This window comes from Sitodiplosis mosellana, unplaced genomic scaffold, assembly GCF_009176505.1.
Source record: "Sitodiplosis mosellana isolate CC-2019 unplaced genomic scaffold, AAFC_SMos_1.0 Smas_scaffold_12, whole genome shotgun sequence".
Classification (NCBI taxonomy): domain Eukaryota; kingdom Metazoa; phylum Arthropoda; class Insecta; order Diptera; family Cecidomyiidae; genus Sitodiplosis; species Sitodiplosis mosellana.
The window spans coordinates 2,131,261-2,146,724 of NW_022595254.1; the positions used below are offsets into that span (position 1 = coordinate 2,131,261).

Sequence of the window (15,464 nt, forward strand, 5' to 3'; positions counted from 1 at the left end):
CTAATGACTCAAATTCATTTTGATGAATTTATCCATGCTTTTACCGTCTAATAATCATTGTCGTAATGCCTTTTCCACTCACAATTAAAACAAATTACGTTTGACATGCTTTGCGAAAGGTATTGCAATTGAAAATCGGAGCAAAATTCCGACGAATGCTTAAGCATTGTAGTTGGCTCTCGATCAAAGCCATTTTCAATGAATCAATTTCAAGAGAATGCGCTTACAGCAAATTGTCGTCTTAAAGTTTTCCCTTTTCTCTTTATAAATTGGGATCGTTTGTCTTTTCAGGCCATTTCGTAAGCGCTTACAATAGACGAAAAAGAAGTTCATTTGGCATAACCAAAAACGATAACAAAACGAGGGAACAAAAATGATTATAAAAGACAATTGAATATTTTTTCGTCTCATTTTTTTTCTCTGTTTTGCCGTTGATTGTTTCCTTCAACGGAGTTGGCGCTCGTGAAAATATGTGCGGAGAGACAAAAGTAAATGAAGGCAAGCGCAAAAGTCAACAGTGTGCCAAAGAACGGGTTCAAGTTGCCAAGGCGCATAATATCACAAAATGTATGATTTCGATATACATATATACTACTTATATGCGCGAACTGTGTGTGTGCGCGCGCGCTGGCTGGGTCGCGCTCCGTTTTTGCATTTATTGAATAAGTTATTTGTGCGGGGCTCGTTTGTGCATTACTCTCTTGCAGCCAAATTGCGGTTGCAGTCAAACGTCACACGGGCACGGTGCACATAAAACATTAAACGATATTCGAATAAATTTTCCGCCGTGGTCATATATTACAACTTTTTTCCCTCTCGTCTCTACATGCATTTAAAACAGCAGCAGCAACGGCAACAAACCGTCTCGTAACGGCTTTTTTTAATGTGATTAAGCACGATCAAATTTTGTCATTTTAATTTTATTGTAGATTTAGTTTCTCTTGTTGTACTATTTGATTTTTTTTTATTTCTCGTTCATTCTGTGCCCGGTGTTGTTGCTGCTGCTAAATTGTCACGATCACGTTGTCATTTTTCCTACGGATTTTTGTTCTCACATGTTTTGTGTGTGTGATTCAGTCGTTTGGAAATGCATTCGAAAAATTATATTTTATTTTTGTCATTTTTTTTCCATCGTCGATATTGTTGTTGGTTTTGGTTTTTATTCATGCCATCGAATTTCGATTTCCTTGTTGTACTATATTTACCAATTCTTGTATGATCATTTAGTTTGTGTCTTGCGGGCGTTATTTTGAAAGATTTTTTTTCTTTGCGCGAACGAAACAAAAAATCACAACACGACAAAGTTGCATGCAAGCAGATGCATACCGTCAGTATGTCAGTTTTACTTCGTTGTTGTTTTTTTTTTTGACTTTTTTCAGAAAAACCTAACGGCAGTTTACAATCAAAAATTTGCATGAAATATACCAAATTGACACGGTAATTGCGATGAACTTTATAGTTTATGAGGAGAGAGAATGAAAATAGAAACAGAAAAATATGCTTCGATAAATGTTTGAGTACTTACTTGCAGTATGAGTCGCCTTTTGGTTTCGATATGCACTGACCACCATTCTTGCATGGAGATGGAGCACACGATGTAAATCCTGAAATGGTAAGAAATTAAGAAATTAGCAAATGTTGATCACTTATTCTTTCAATTGTCTGTGTTAATTTCACGATTGTCTGCAGAGGAAAAAGCAATGACCCACGGATTAAAATGCAATTTCGTTGGTAAACGATATTTTCCAATGTTTAAGACCCTGTATTTCATTCAACTACAATCTGAATTGTGCGCTTCTTATGAGCACTGTGCATAGATCATGAAACGATCAGTTGAAAGTTACATGGTCAATGGTCGTAAAACATTTGAAGGTTCAAGTTTCGCATGGTATTCGCCCGATGGCAATATGTTCTATTGTGAAGGAAGTGGCGAGCGATTGGCTCTTATACGACTCATTTGTTAATCTGATCTAATTCATACGAAACAACGTGCATTTTGTTGAGTCTCCAAAGTTCCGACCAGAGGGAGAGAAAAAAAACTGCACATTCAAATGAAATTGATACTTTTCGATTTATCTCTCGTAGGCAAGTTGCATTTGAAACGAAGAATAATATCAATTGGTTCACGATTCGCCAATAAATTTCGAACCATATCAAAAGACATTTGGAGTTGCGATGCATGTGTGCTGATCGCTGTGTGCACAGTACAGCAGTAAATGAGTTGCATCGAATCGCCGAAGAAGCGAATTAATTCGATTAATTTTAATTGAAATACCTCCCAAGCGGTACGCTATATTACTGCAAGCGAAAAATCACCTCTTTTGCTCGTAGAAAAGAAATCATTGGACATTTTGCCTATTCCCTGTGTTTAGCCTTCCGATTCGGATTACTCTAAACATCTTGTCGCATCTTGCAACTCGAGATGTGGAAAACCGAAACCGAAAATCGATATACGCGTGATGTTGCGCTCTGCCTTTCCAACGACAGGGACAATTGAATCAGCGCGCGCACACCAAACAGAAGCGAAACGTTTCGGTTTTGAAGATCGCGCACGAATTGAAATCGGAATGTCGCATAATGAATAGACGAGCGCATCGTACCATCGAAAGAAGAAGAAATAGAAAAAATAAACCCGTTGCACGTTCCACAACACACATTGCATCGGCTCATTTCATATGGATGCTTTGCATTTTCAAACTGTCGTTCCGCATTTTATGTAATTAATTAGATCAGATATGGCTTTTATTTTGCTATTTCATATGATTATTTGCCATTTCTGTTTATTTCTCGGGTTTTTTTCTTCATTTGTTGCTGCTCTGGGAGATAATTGTCGATGCGCGATGAGCAGCCACTTAAAGCTGATCCGCTTGAAACATTGTTAGAGTTGAACAAATAAACACGAACTGTTTAAAGAAATAGCTATCGCGGGAAATAAATCAGTTTGACTATTTATTCTTGACTCAAAAAGTGCTCACACACAAAGAGTTGCGACTTTTCTTGATGGAAACAATTCTTTTCATTGAAAATCGACATTTACGACTTCTCTATCAAGGAAATTTGTCCAATGGCCGTTGAATTCGATAAATAGAAACACACATACGTATGCCTATTACTGCAAATGCCACAAATTAGTCAGAAAACACAAAATGTGTACTTTTTTTTCTGAAACAAGCTCCACATAAAAGTGCAATTGTTTGTTTCCATTTAATTTTTGTTTAATTGATTCCGTTTGTCGAGATAAAGTTGTGGTAAATTTATTGCTGCGCTGGTTGTTTTGTCTTTTGCAACAATATTGAAATGGAAAACTGTTTGGGCGTTCAAATGCATGTCACAAACTAAATTAGTGTGATTCGGTTGAAGGGAACATTCTCGATGACGTAATTATCATCGAGGTAAGAAACGAAAGAAAAGCGCAATCAATTTTGGATTTACCTAGCTAATACTTTCACACAGTCGTCGACGCAAGCAACCAAATACGACGAGAGAATACCGAATGTGTCCATGTGAATTAAATTTTCGGATTGTTTATTAGTTGGCATCGAGCAATTGACGTGTTGATTGAAAAATGTTTATGTGCGCGCGCGGTGCGCTCTGTGCACTGGGCTGGATTTGGTTTGTTCATTGAATATTGAAACAATTCCGTACACGTAATTTATTATGTATTACACATACGCTCCCATAAAGACGTTGATTTCTGAAAACGGCATACATATATATATAAATTCGGGCCGCCTTTCCTCACTCTCCGGCATCAACAACAAACCATTAAAAAAGCAAACAATTTGCGCACGGAAAAACAACATCTCAACAACAGCAAAATAAATAAGAAGGCATTCGAGCGCTGTGACTTTCGAAATGCTCCCAAGTGTTGATTAATACCGAATGAATGAATGAATGAATGAATGAATGAATGAGCGAGCGAGCGAACGAGAGTGTCTGGTTGCGAATAATGAAAAGCCAAAGTGCACGTTAAAGCCATCTCGAGCTGCCGATCCGAAAACATAATCCATAAATTTTCTTCATATCTCTGCGGCATGAGCACATACGACCGCGGATTGCTGACGCATTTGAATGACATTTGATGTGAAAAGTAAACGAGCGCGAGCGCAAATCTAACGGGTATATCGGACGCGACGGGCTATGCATTACTTGATGAAGTGCTAAAATATGCAATTTCATTTGTAACATTTAACAAAAGAAAATCCACCAAGCCGTCGATTTCGAACGAACAGGCAGTGTGCGGAAAGAGAGAAATATCTTCATACGACTTGGAAATTGTTATAACTTGTTTGTTCAGTTGAAACACAGGTGGCTTCGAGGCTCTCTCAATTAATATCACGTCGCATCGAAACAAAAAAAAACACATCACATGAGCAGAGAAGGGGAAGGACCTATTAAACGATTGACTGACGCATAAGTTTACTTAAAATGCACTGTTAATACTGATTTTTGTTTTCTTCTTCTGTGTTTTTCTTCTCTTTGTCTGTAATTCTTTTCCCACTTCGGTTGAGCTGTTTCTCATCGCCAGTCACACAGGCACAGTTTTTGGCTTTGTTTGTGTACTTGACACATGATTGTTTCGATGCATTTTTTTCCTCCATCGTTTGCTTGATATTTTTTTCTTTCGGTTTTCCATCAACACCGTATGCATTTAAAATTGGTATAGTTGCACATAATAAGACGACATATGCACTATCCGTCTCTGTCGGTACAGAAAAGAGAAGAGCGGAGAAGAAAAAAAATGCAACGTAAAACGTGTTGTGTGTATTTATGAGCCCAAGTGTTATGAATCGAGATTTTTAATGAATCGACAATTCGAATGCCATCCCATAACTGATATATTGTTACATGAGTGTGTTGCGTACACACTCAAATATGATGTGCTTCGGTCACATTCACCAATCAGCCTGAATATGGTATTTTTTGCTGTCGTTGTCGTTGCTGTCGACGTTAGTTCGATTCCATTCTATCTTTCTCTTTTTTCCATGTGACACACTGTGTCTATTTTTTTCTTCAGCGCCGACGATAGAAATGTATCGTCTTTTTCCTTGATTCGAAAACCGCCCGAGCACTTATATCGTATCACCCGCTTTCTGTCGCCACTCCACATTCGAAAGAAAGCGACAGAAAAGTGACACAAAATCATATGTATGTATATAATAAGGGAAACGGGAAGTGAGACCAACGAAGAAGAATAAATTGGAAATATAAGTTTGTAGGAAGAAAAATAAAGATGAAGAACACACACACACAACAACTTTATGAGAAAATGAATTATGTGAGCCGTTATGAAAAAAACAACAACTCTGTATGCATTCGTCATTGTGCGATCTACGCCGTGGTTGTCGTTGTCTTTGCTGTTGTTATTGTGCTGATGAGGAGGCAGTTGCTTAATTAAAATATCATCTTCATCATTCGTGCTATTCAAATTGTCAATTTGTCGTTAGTAATTGTTGTTTGTGAGATTGATGTCGGCTCTCTAGTGCGAGAGCTAATCTTGGGAAATGTGATCGATCGGAAGCGACAAGTAATTCCACTGCCTCTACACTGATTCATTATTCAGCTAGTAGAGTCATTTTGACGGTTCAAATTACTTTATTAGGAAGTCAAACCGTTCATTTTCAGTAGGAGTTTTTCGATTTTTCTTCGTAATTTTTGTTGTTGTTTTGTTTTTGTTCTTGCAAACATATGTGAACGACCATTACTCATAATATCTCGCTTGACACAACGACACTCGATGCGTTTTTCTCGTAAAAATGAAACATTTTGACATGATTCTAAACACTTGTTCTTGGCTCGCCACACATGTTTCACTTCGTTTTGCCATGTCTGTATTTTCGCCAATGATTTCTGTTGCCATCAACATGTTCGCTTATGGAAATCCACTTTTTGCACTTCAGACCAAGGGAAAAAAGTAAATTGTGAAGAAAAAAAAGTAGTGAACAAATGAATGACAGCTATTTTTGGGTGTACACAACAACGAATGAGACGAGCAGAAAAAACAAGAGAAGAAAAAAAAGCTGCAAACATTTTGTTTCAAAAACCAGTTGACATTCTTAATAAATTAAAAAGAAAAGCGATTACCAACAATAATAATTTCATGTGAGTGTGTGCCTGTGTGCACGATGGAACGGCACCGAATCCGTGAGAAAATATGAGCAAAAGGCTGAACGCCAGTGTAAATTGAGACAGATTAAAAACCCATCCGAAAAGACACAGTGCTCTCAACAACGGCAACGAAGCAAAAACGGATGAGACGACGATTTTCGATTCATATTTCGGTGCTCAAAAAGGATGTTGTGTGCACAAGAAACAAAAGCGATGCCTAACAATTGAAAGACGCCGAATGAAAAAAAGGGGGAAAACACTTGAACATACAACGGGCACACAGAATGCATTCACTTCAATCGGTTGTTCACCGAAATACAAAAACGTATCGACAATGGAATTCGGTTGTGTGTTTGCGCGATCGCTTTTGCTTTCGTCGCAGGAAAAATACGACGACGACGACAAAAACAACAACACTGTTAATTAGACGTAATTAAGTAGTTATAATACGAAGGAGAAAAAAACCAGCGAAGAAATTGTTTTGACGGTATCAAAACTTTTCCCACCAGCAACGAGAAAAGTAAGATAAATGCGAGTGTCTAACTGCTTTTGTGTGTGTGTGTGATATTCGATTCGTGCAATGTTGAAGGGGTTGGTTCACAGCCTATTAACAGTTCACATAAGTGCGCGCATCCGAATCCGTCGAATATCAGCGATTTATAATATTTTCTTCGTCTTTTGCTCTCGAAAATACTTTCAAATGATTAATTGTGCGGCCACCGAAACGAATCGTTTGGTACAAGATCGTTTAGTGCGTTGAATTCAAACCAGAATGCAGCCTCAATTTTTCAGAAATGCAACAAAAGGAATTTATTTGTTCCTTTCAATTATGTTTTGATCATTCCACGGCGGTGTAATGAATAAATGGATTAAAAAACAATGAAAAAAATTCAAATATTTTCGACATATTCTCGGGAATTTCGAGGTGAGCGTGTTATTCCATGAAAATAGGATCGTTTCTTTTTGTGTTCACTTTCATTTAGCTCGCCGGGGTCGTCATTTATGTCTGAATATAACCACTTCCTGAGTAATATCAATGTGTTTGTCCACGCCAAGATAAAGACAAAGTAATCGAACTGAGTGTGTGTTGACACTTACACAAAAGTCATCCGACCAATTTCAATTTTGATGGTAATAACAGGTCGGCTCAAGCGATAACACATGGCAAACAAACCAAAGTCAAATAGAATGGAAATTAAGCGCTTAACTCATTTCTTAGAATGAAATGTCATCAAAACCGATCCACAATTTATTTGGATATATTCATCCAATTTTAACGAGCGCGGCAAGACAACAAATGAACTATTTGAAGACGTAATAGTTGAATTGACAATACGACGGGAGAGAGAGAGGAACTTAAAAGATAACGAGCGAAAGAAGTGTGTAAATGGTGTAGCCAACAATTGTTAAACTTTTCAGAAAATATCATTTCGAACCAATTGTTTACACAAACACTTTTTTCTTCTCACATTTTCTCTTCGAAAGAAAGAAGAATAAAAAAACGTAGCGTCGCTTTATTTTCTGTAATTTTCTGTAATTTTCGTAATAATGTGCTATTTCCTCTACCGGCTAGACATTGACTCATTTCGGAACACACATTTGCTTTCCATCAATCATCACAAATAAATGACACGAGCTTGTCACCACTTTCTATCCGATGGCTTGACCATTCAGCGATATGGCCCATTGTTTTCTTTTGTCGAACTTGTTTGGACAAAGATGAGTGTTTTTGGATCAACAAAGACACTTTGAAAGGTAAACATTGAAATTGCGTCGCAATCTTTGCTACAATATGCGTCAACTAGAATCAACATAGTCGCAGCTTTGAAAATGATCTTTTGTTATACAAACAAGTCCTATTTTCGCAACACAATTTTATGTTCTAAACTCGTTTCGAATTCGTTTGGGAGGAATGAATTTGCATTGGATTGTGTGCGCGGCTGGCAATCCATTGCATACGTACAAAGAGATAGAGCGAAAAAAAGTGCCACTCGAAACTTGTTTGAGATGTTAAATTGGTGATTTGGTATCGCATTTCCGCTACCAACACCACATCGTCGTAATGCATCTTTTTCTGTGCCGTGGCCATTTCGATTGGAATTTATTCACTGAAACTGTAATTTATCGATTTATTTTATTGGCTCATTGCATATGTATACTACCTAGCAAAGTTCGACTCGATTTCAAAGCTTATTAATTAGACGTTTAACTGTCACAGCAGAGTCTCGGTAATTTTACACGCAACAAAGTATCAGAGGCCGTTGTTTCTTTTTTCTTCTTTCATTCCGTTTCATTGATTGCGTGATTATTTTTCGTGGTTTGCTCATTATAATTTTTTCACTACGCCATCGAACGAACGAACGGACGTACTGAAATGCAGATTGATTCGAATGCACCGCACCACCAGTGGAATTCATAGCATTTCGTCAAAACAAATTGTAAAATCAAGATAAATTGTGTTCAGTGGTGATTTATAGCGCCAAAACCGTCGCAATGGTGATATATGCAGTTGCACGCAGACGCATGACGACTGCCTTGTTCGTGAATAGCAATGCGTTCGTTCGTTGAACAATTTGTAATTGCGCGCAGCAGTTTTCGAGCACAGCGGCCAATCGATTATTATCGAGCATCAATAAAAGAAACACACATCAGAAACACACAGAGACGAAAAGAGAGAACCACTTTTCAATTCTGTTACCATAAAATCGATTGCATTTTATTGGATTTTTCGTCGCTTTTTCCGATTGCATGAAATTGCATAGCCGTGGCTTTATTTCAGAGCTCGTTTAGAGGCCTGATTTCACGAACCGAATTGAGATTCCGTCACTTGGCGTGAGTGTTACGTGACGCGTGGACGATCGGATTGTACAATGTGTGTGCACATGATTTAGCATCCACATGAATGAATGCAGTCCGAATTTTGCTTGGCTGTGACTAATGGGACTCAGAATGTGTATGTGTGTGTTTTCGATGGCCATATTTGTCAATGCGCATAATTAAGTGGAATCTAGATCGAACAGTTGATCATTGTTACGCGCTTGCTTCAATTCACATTTGATACCTCATAAATTCGCCTTCATCACACAATCCATCAATGGGCCAATTGAAAACAAGAGGCAAATGAGTTATGAATACTTCGTTTTTGGTCGCACATTGTGTAAGCATTTGAAGTTGTGATGTCTTTGTCGATTAGTTTGCATAAATTCATTAAAAGCGCATGTTTTTCACCATTTTTTTTCCTCTACGTCCAAATCCACGATTAGTGTTTAAATCATAACTTGAAACGACTCACGGTAATTTTAATTAGCATTTTTTTCTACTGCTGCTGGTGCTGCTTCCAATTTTCTCTATCTCTTAACGCAATTTATTCGACGTTCGTCCATTTGATAGAAACCATGCATATGTGTGCGTGTGCTCATAATGTATGCATTTAGCGTGTGAGAATTTTCTTCCCGTGTGCGAGTCGAATCGGCTCTACTTTTATTCTACGCAACATTTCTTTTTCATTATAATTTTATTTTTTTTTTCTTCTTCTTCTTCTTCGCTATTTTGCTTCTCTTCATCGTTTCGTTGTTGTCTTGTCTTTGTCGATTTAATTGTTGAACAAGTTGCTCCGGAGGCATTTATGTATCATTAGTGCGTGTTTATTCGATATATGTAGATGACTGCATATCAGTTTCATTAGTGATATGCGTTTGACAATTGTGACGCCAGTTAGTGCCGTTGCTTTCGTAGAAACAAATCAAACACGGATTGGACTGAATTTCAATAGCAAAACTCTCGACTTGTCAACAAACACAAAGCGCAGAAATTTCTTTTTGCAAAAATGAATGAAAACAACACCACGAACCAATTCATTTCGAAGCGGTAGTGAAAAGTGGGATCATTAGATATTTGCTCATTTCACATATATTTACACTTCCCAAGAGAGTGCGTTGCGTGCAAAATGCAAATGGCATTTTGTGTGAGAATTAACAAGGTTCACATCGTGGTTGTGCGGACACCACCAGGTGCTATCGGCACGACAATTTTTCGCGATGAGATATTGAACATATAGCTCAGATTATTTTACGTCAAATCGAATCCATGTGATGCAAACCGTTCAACAAATTATACTGCCAACGACAAACACTGTCGATGACACGATACGAAGTGTTCCCAAATCCAATTTATAAATCCAATCGAGTTTTACCGTGTTCTTCGTCCAATATCAATTAAAATCGATATTTATCACGTATTTAGCTTTGGCTAAGGCATGTTCCATGTTCATTTAGAAAAAAGATATCAATGAAACCATTAAATTAGTAGTTTAAAGGCGAAAATAACAGCTTTTGAAATGGAAACGAGAAATCGATAGAAGTATTTCCTTTGATGACTAGTAAAGCATTGGAAATATTGAAATTTCGGTCATAAAACGATGGGGGATAGATGAATATCTGCACATGTTTCCAAATCAATTCGCATTTTCAATGAAATGATCTTGAAATATATTTGTTTATTCAGATTCAAATGAAAACAAAAAAACAATTCAGATTCAAATCAGTTCAAGTAGCTGGTTTAAATTGAAAAGGGACCTTTCCTTTACCCATATAAACGTTATTTTTGGTGGTTTATTTCAACAAATTAAATTGGTCCATAAAACACGATCAGTTGAGATAATATCTCACAGAACCATTCCACTTGACACTATTGCTGATTAAACGATCAAATGCGCTCTATGTATGATACAAATGATAGAACTCAATGTGAATGTGCGGTGCGCCCCAACCAGCGATATCGTTACTGACGACTTGCGACTCAAATCCATTCAATAGCTTTATTACCTTGTTGCTTTAAATCAAGTTTCTTTTCTTCATTTCGACAATTTCATTGCAAAAAGTGTGTGTATCAAAAGCATGATGAAAAAAGTGCTCTTGCGAATTTCCGATTGTGTTTGAGAATGCAAAGTAAGCCAAGTTGCCACTTTGGCTCAATAAGCACACGAACAGCGCGCGAGCACAATAAAAAAAACACACACACACACTCGCAATTCTTTCGAGTTCATTCATATTTGACTGTCATAATTTGCGATATGCATTTATTCATCTATCTCTTGGCATAGCCGTCAAGAGATCATGCGGCACTTGAAACGCACGAGATTCAATTGGCTAAAATTATGTTTATTTCTTATGCTGGTGTTGTTTTTTGCTTGCTATCGCTCGCTTATTTTGTGCTCACATTTTTCTAGTAGTTGAGCTGGGAAACTTTTTTTTCAAACGCACACGTATCGAGATTCTCGACTCTCTCTCTCTCTCTCTCTCTCTCTCCCTCATTGAGGGGCGTGCGCACGAACAAGTGTCAATAAACAACAATAAAACTGAAGCTCGCCGTTTTTTGCTGCACTCTGTGCTTCGTTTGACTCTTGGTGTGTACGCGTGTTTCATTCATTGCGACTTCGTTTCGAATTCGGTTGCTCGATGGCTAATGCATAAAAAAATCATGCTGCAAATATGAGTGTGAAGAGTTATAAATATGCGGCGGTTGCACAGCAGCAGCAGCATCAATAATGATTCAGCGCTCACGAGATGCAATGCAATGATGATGATGAGGCTACGATCCTAATGAATCGTAATGGCATGTACCGTGGCTGGAATGCAAAATCGTGCCTTTCTTTGCCAATGGAGCGAGAGAAAAGTGCAACGCATGAAAGAGAAAGAGAGAGAGAGAGAGTTCAATAGAGCAATGATAAAAATGATCGGGGTCGACACTTGCTCTTGCTGCATTCATATATCACCGCACCAAATGAATCAACATTTGTTTAGTTTCCATACGGTTTTTTTTGTTATCTCGCTGCGCTTGGCTCGAGTGTTGATTTTTCTTTCCTCTTTTCCATTGCTTTTTGTCACGGTTTTCGTTTGTAAATTTGCATCCCGGATGAATGAAATAAACCATTCAATTGAAAGATTCTGCGTTGTGCGCTAGTTTTTTTTTTACATACTCTCTCTGTGTGTGATGTGTCGCCCGCCAAATGAAATATGAAAATTGCGTTCGAACATGACAAGTTCCTAGAGTCAATTAGTGTGCTTTGTTTACACTGTGTCATTGATCTTTGTCACTTCACTTTTCGACGTGCATTCGTCTCTCGCCGATTTGAAATCACCATACTGTAAAACTAGAAAATCACATTTTTTCTGTGTTATCTGTGAAAGTTTCGGGAAATCGGGCACAATACAAAACAAATGCATTGAATTTGCAATGATTTTTTTTGATCATAAAGATTGAATCTGTTTCAGAAAAAAACGAACGAAAAAAGCGTCATTTTCACTGGTTTTTGCTTTCATTGGGCACTGCAGCGTCAGCGCATTAAATCATTTCGGAACGATATTGACAATATATACGGTTTCGAGGAGATATTTTGCGATTAGAGAGATGCAGTTTGCAGCAAACAAAACAAAAGAAATTCCAATTTGCATTCGGAATGCTCTTACCCGAATATGGGAACAGCCATCAACCACATCTATTATAATCAATGAAACAGCGAAATTTCGCGAGAAAACAATAGATGAATTCTGTGAGATGCATTTTTTTCCGTTCGGTTTCAAAAATTCACATACACACACAATTGCCTAAACAATCGAAACGGTGATGGAAACAAGATTTGAACCAGCGCTCGCGCGCAATATCAATATAAGCATTTCGGTTCATATGCCACACGATCACGTTGCAGCTCACGTTTTGCTTTTTTTTCTCCCTTTCTTCGCCTATCCGCTTATTGGTGGATTTTTCCAAACGCGCAAGAATCGTTATTATCTAATGATTTGTTTGGTAATCAATCTCTCGTCTCTCTTCGCTTCAATTCAATTTACGGTTTGAAAATTATTTGTTTAATAGACTTAATATTCGCTAAAATGCTTGTGTGGTTTCGAAGAAAAACGTTCGCTGTTGTTGTTATTGTGCCATTGATTAAATTTCGCAATTTGCGACGGCGAGGAACAACAATGATGCACAGTTTATTTTGTGTAAAATGTTTTTCCCACCAAATACAAAACTAGTTCAAGTTTTTGCATGCATTAAACGGTCATTTTGGTTTTCCTGTTGGGAAACGAAGTCGCACACGCGCACCAGCGATAAGACTCAAACCGAAACGGTTCACATCGCTCTCTTTCGCGAAACAGATAAATCAGTGGCGAAAAAAAATACAATTTTGCGGACGCATAATAAGCCGCAAAATAATCAAATAAACAATAAACCAAACAAATTGATAATAAAGACGTTAAAATTGAACATGTTTCAATTCTCTCACAATGCCGTTGCTGTGGTGTGCCCGTTGTGACCGGCTTTCAAATTGAGTCTTATCAACAATTTTCGCACACCTACGCATAATCCATTTTGAAACAAAGTAACACTTTTTATATTTAGGCAGCGGCAGCAGCAGCAGCAATAAAAAAGAAAACGATTCAGAACAAAGGTTATCTCTGTTTATTAGAATGGAGCACAAATAGCGCTCACTCCTGCAATTGCGCAATTATGCAGTTTGAAAGTGCCACTTTCAATATGTTATCACCGTGCATTGCATTGTATTATTTTATTTTTCTCTCTCTACGTTGTTTCGACCATTGTTGAATGCATTTGAAACGAACTCTAACTTTCGCAATGATTACACCGTTTACAGATGTACTTTGGAAGAAAAGAATGGTAACGGCATTCTTAACGAACCATTTTACGTCACTCGTTGTTATTGTTGGACATTTTTGGAATTGCGAGAAATGGAGGGAAAAAAGCGGAGTCGGTCACAAAATTCGAGATAAATGTCAATGTTTACATCGGAAAGAGAAACAAATCTTGTCATTTCATGTGATGCTGTAGAGAAGTAACAAAACAACGTTATTTTCTGCAGAGAATACAATTATTATGATAATTTGAGCATGTTTTTACGTGCTCGCACATGATATATGCCAGTTGAAGGGACTTTGTTCTGGCTACTACGCTTTGTTTAGCCTATTTCATCATTTTTGCAGTTTTTTTCTTCATCATCATCATATCTGTCTCTCTCTCCTCTCCGCATCATATCTAAAGTTCGCTCACGCTTCACGATATAAAGCCATGAGAAAATAATTGATAAGACATGTTCGTTGTGGTTTTATTTTCTGTTTAATTGTGCTAATCAAAACAAATGTGAACAAAGAGAGTCGAGTGGAGAGAAAATAAAAACAAAAAAGAGCTCCCGAATTTCGATGTGATGTGTTATGTGTGTGTGTGTGTGTGACCGTTAGACGCTAATGTTACGAATTTCTATTTAATGAGTTTGCCTTTTCTTCGCGATCACACTTCTTTGTTTTGGTTGCTTCTCGGAAGTTTAATAAGCGGATATTTTTAGATTTGTTTTATTTCAAAATATGAAGACGCGAATGTTTCGTCCGTCATTTGAAAGCGCGATGCGATTAGTGAACACACACCACAAGGCAGCGACGGCGGCGGCGGTAGCGGCCACACACCGGAAAACGAAACGCGCTTATCTCGTGAGAAAAACCAAATCACAAATCATCGAAAGATTGAAATGGCACCGATATCAGCGTTTCTTTTTTTTATTATTATTGCTGCGGTGGCTGTTTTTTGTTCGTTTGAAATGGTGTGCGTTAGATTAAAGTATATGCAAATTGTCGGTGGTTAAAGCGATATTGCAAAACTATAACGCTAAACCGTTTATATTTTTTTCATCGATCGTACTTTATACACAACAAAGTCGAGCTCTCTCAGAGTTATGCGCTTTGGCATCGTTTAATGCTTAATTAATTCCATTAAAAATAGCGTCGTGCTTCGAGAGAAGAAATCCACCGAAAAAAATGGCATCGAAGTCAAACCGACAGGATAGAGAGTGAGAGACATGTGTAATTATTTTTTAATTAAACCCGAACCAACGACGCGGCGCTCACTAACTCCAACAAACAACTTTAAAAGATCGTTCGGTTGTTTCATGAGATCGCTCGGAATGCATTGACGCGAGAGTGCGCAAATTGCAAGCGATGGAGCTCGTGCACGACGACAACAACTCCGGTGGAATACGAAAAATGCATTGAAATCAATTGGCGCAGGAAAATTAATGGAAATATATCGCTAATGGTAATGCTTCTTTTCCGTCATTCAATTGGTTGTGCGCGGAAAGAGAAAGAAAGAGAGAGAGAGAGAGAGAGAGAGAGCGATCGGTGTCATCATCATTTATCACTCAGTTGTGCTGCCCAAAAGCAATCGCATCATTTCTGCATCGGGTAGCACACACAAAATCCATCCATCATATTTATCATATTAAAAAGTAGCACTTTATGACGCTAAAATAAACAGAGTGCGCGTTGCGCCGGCAAACAACGACAATACCATGA

General features: G+C 37.8%; 1 protein-coding gene across 1 annotated transcript in view; it reads right to left on the reverse strand.

The window, feature by feature from the left end:
• LOC129567787 (neurogenic locus Notch protein) overlaps window positions 1-15,464 on the reverse strand; it is a 99,174-nt gene that overhangs the window by 63,440 nt on the left and 20,270 nt on the right. The window contains exon 2 of the mRNA XM_055445074.1: window positions 1,526-1,604. Within this exon, the coding sequence (XP_055301049.1) occupies window positions 1,526-1,604 (79 nt within the window). The remainder of the gene's footprint in view (window positions 1-1,525; window positions 1,605-15,464) is intronic.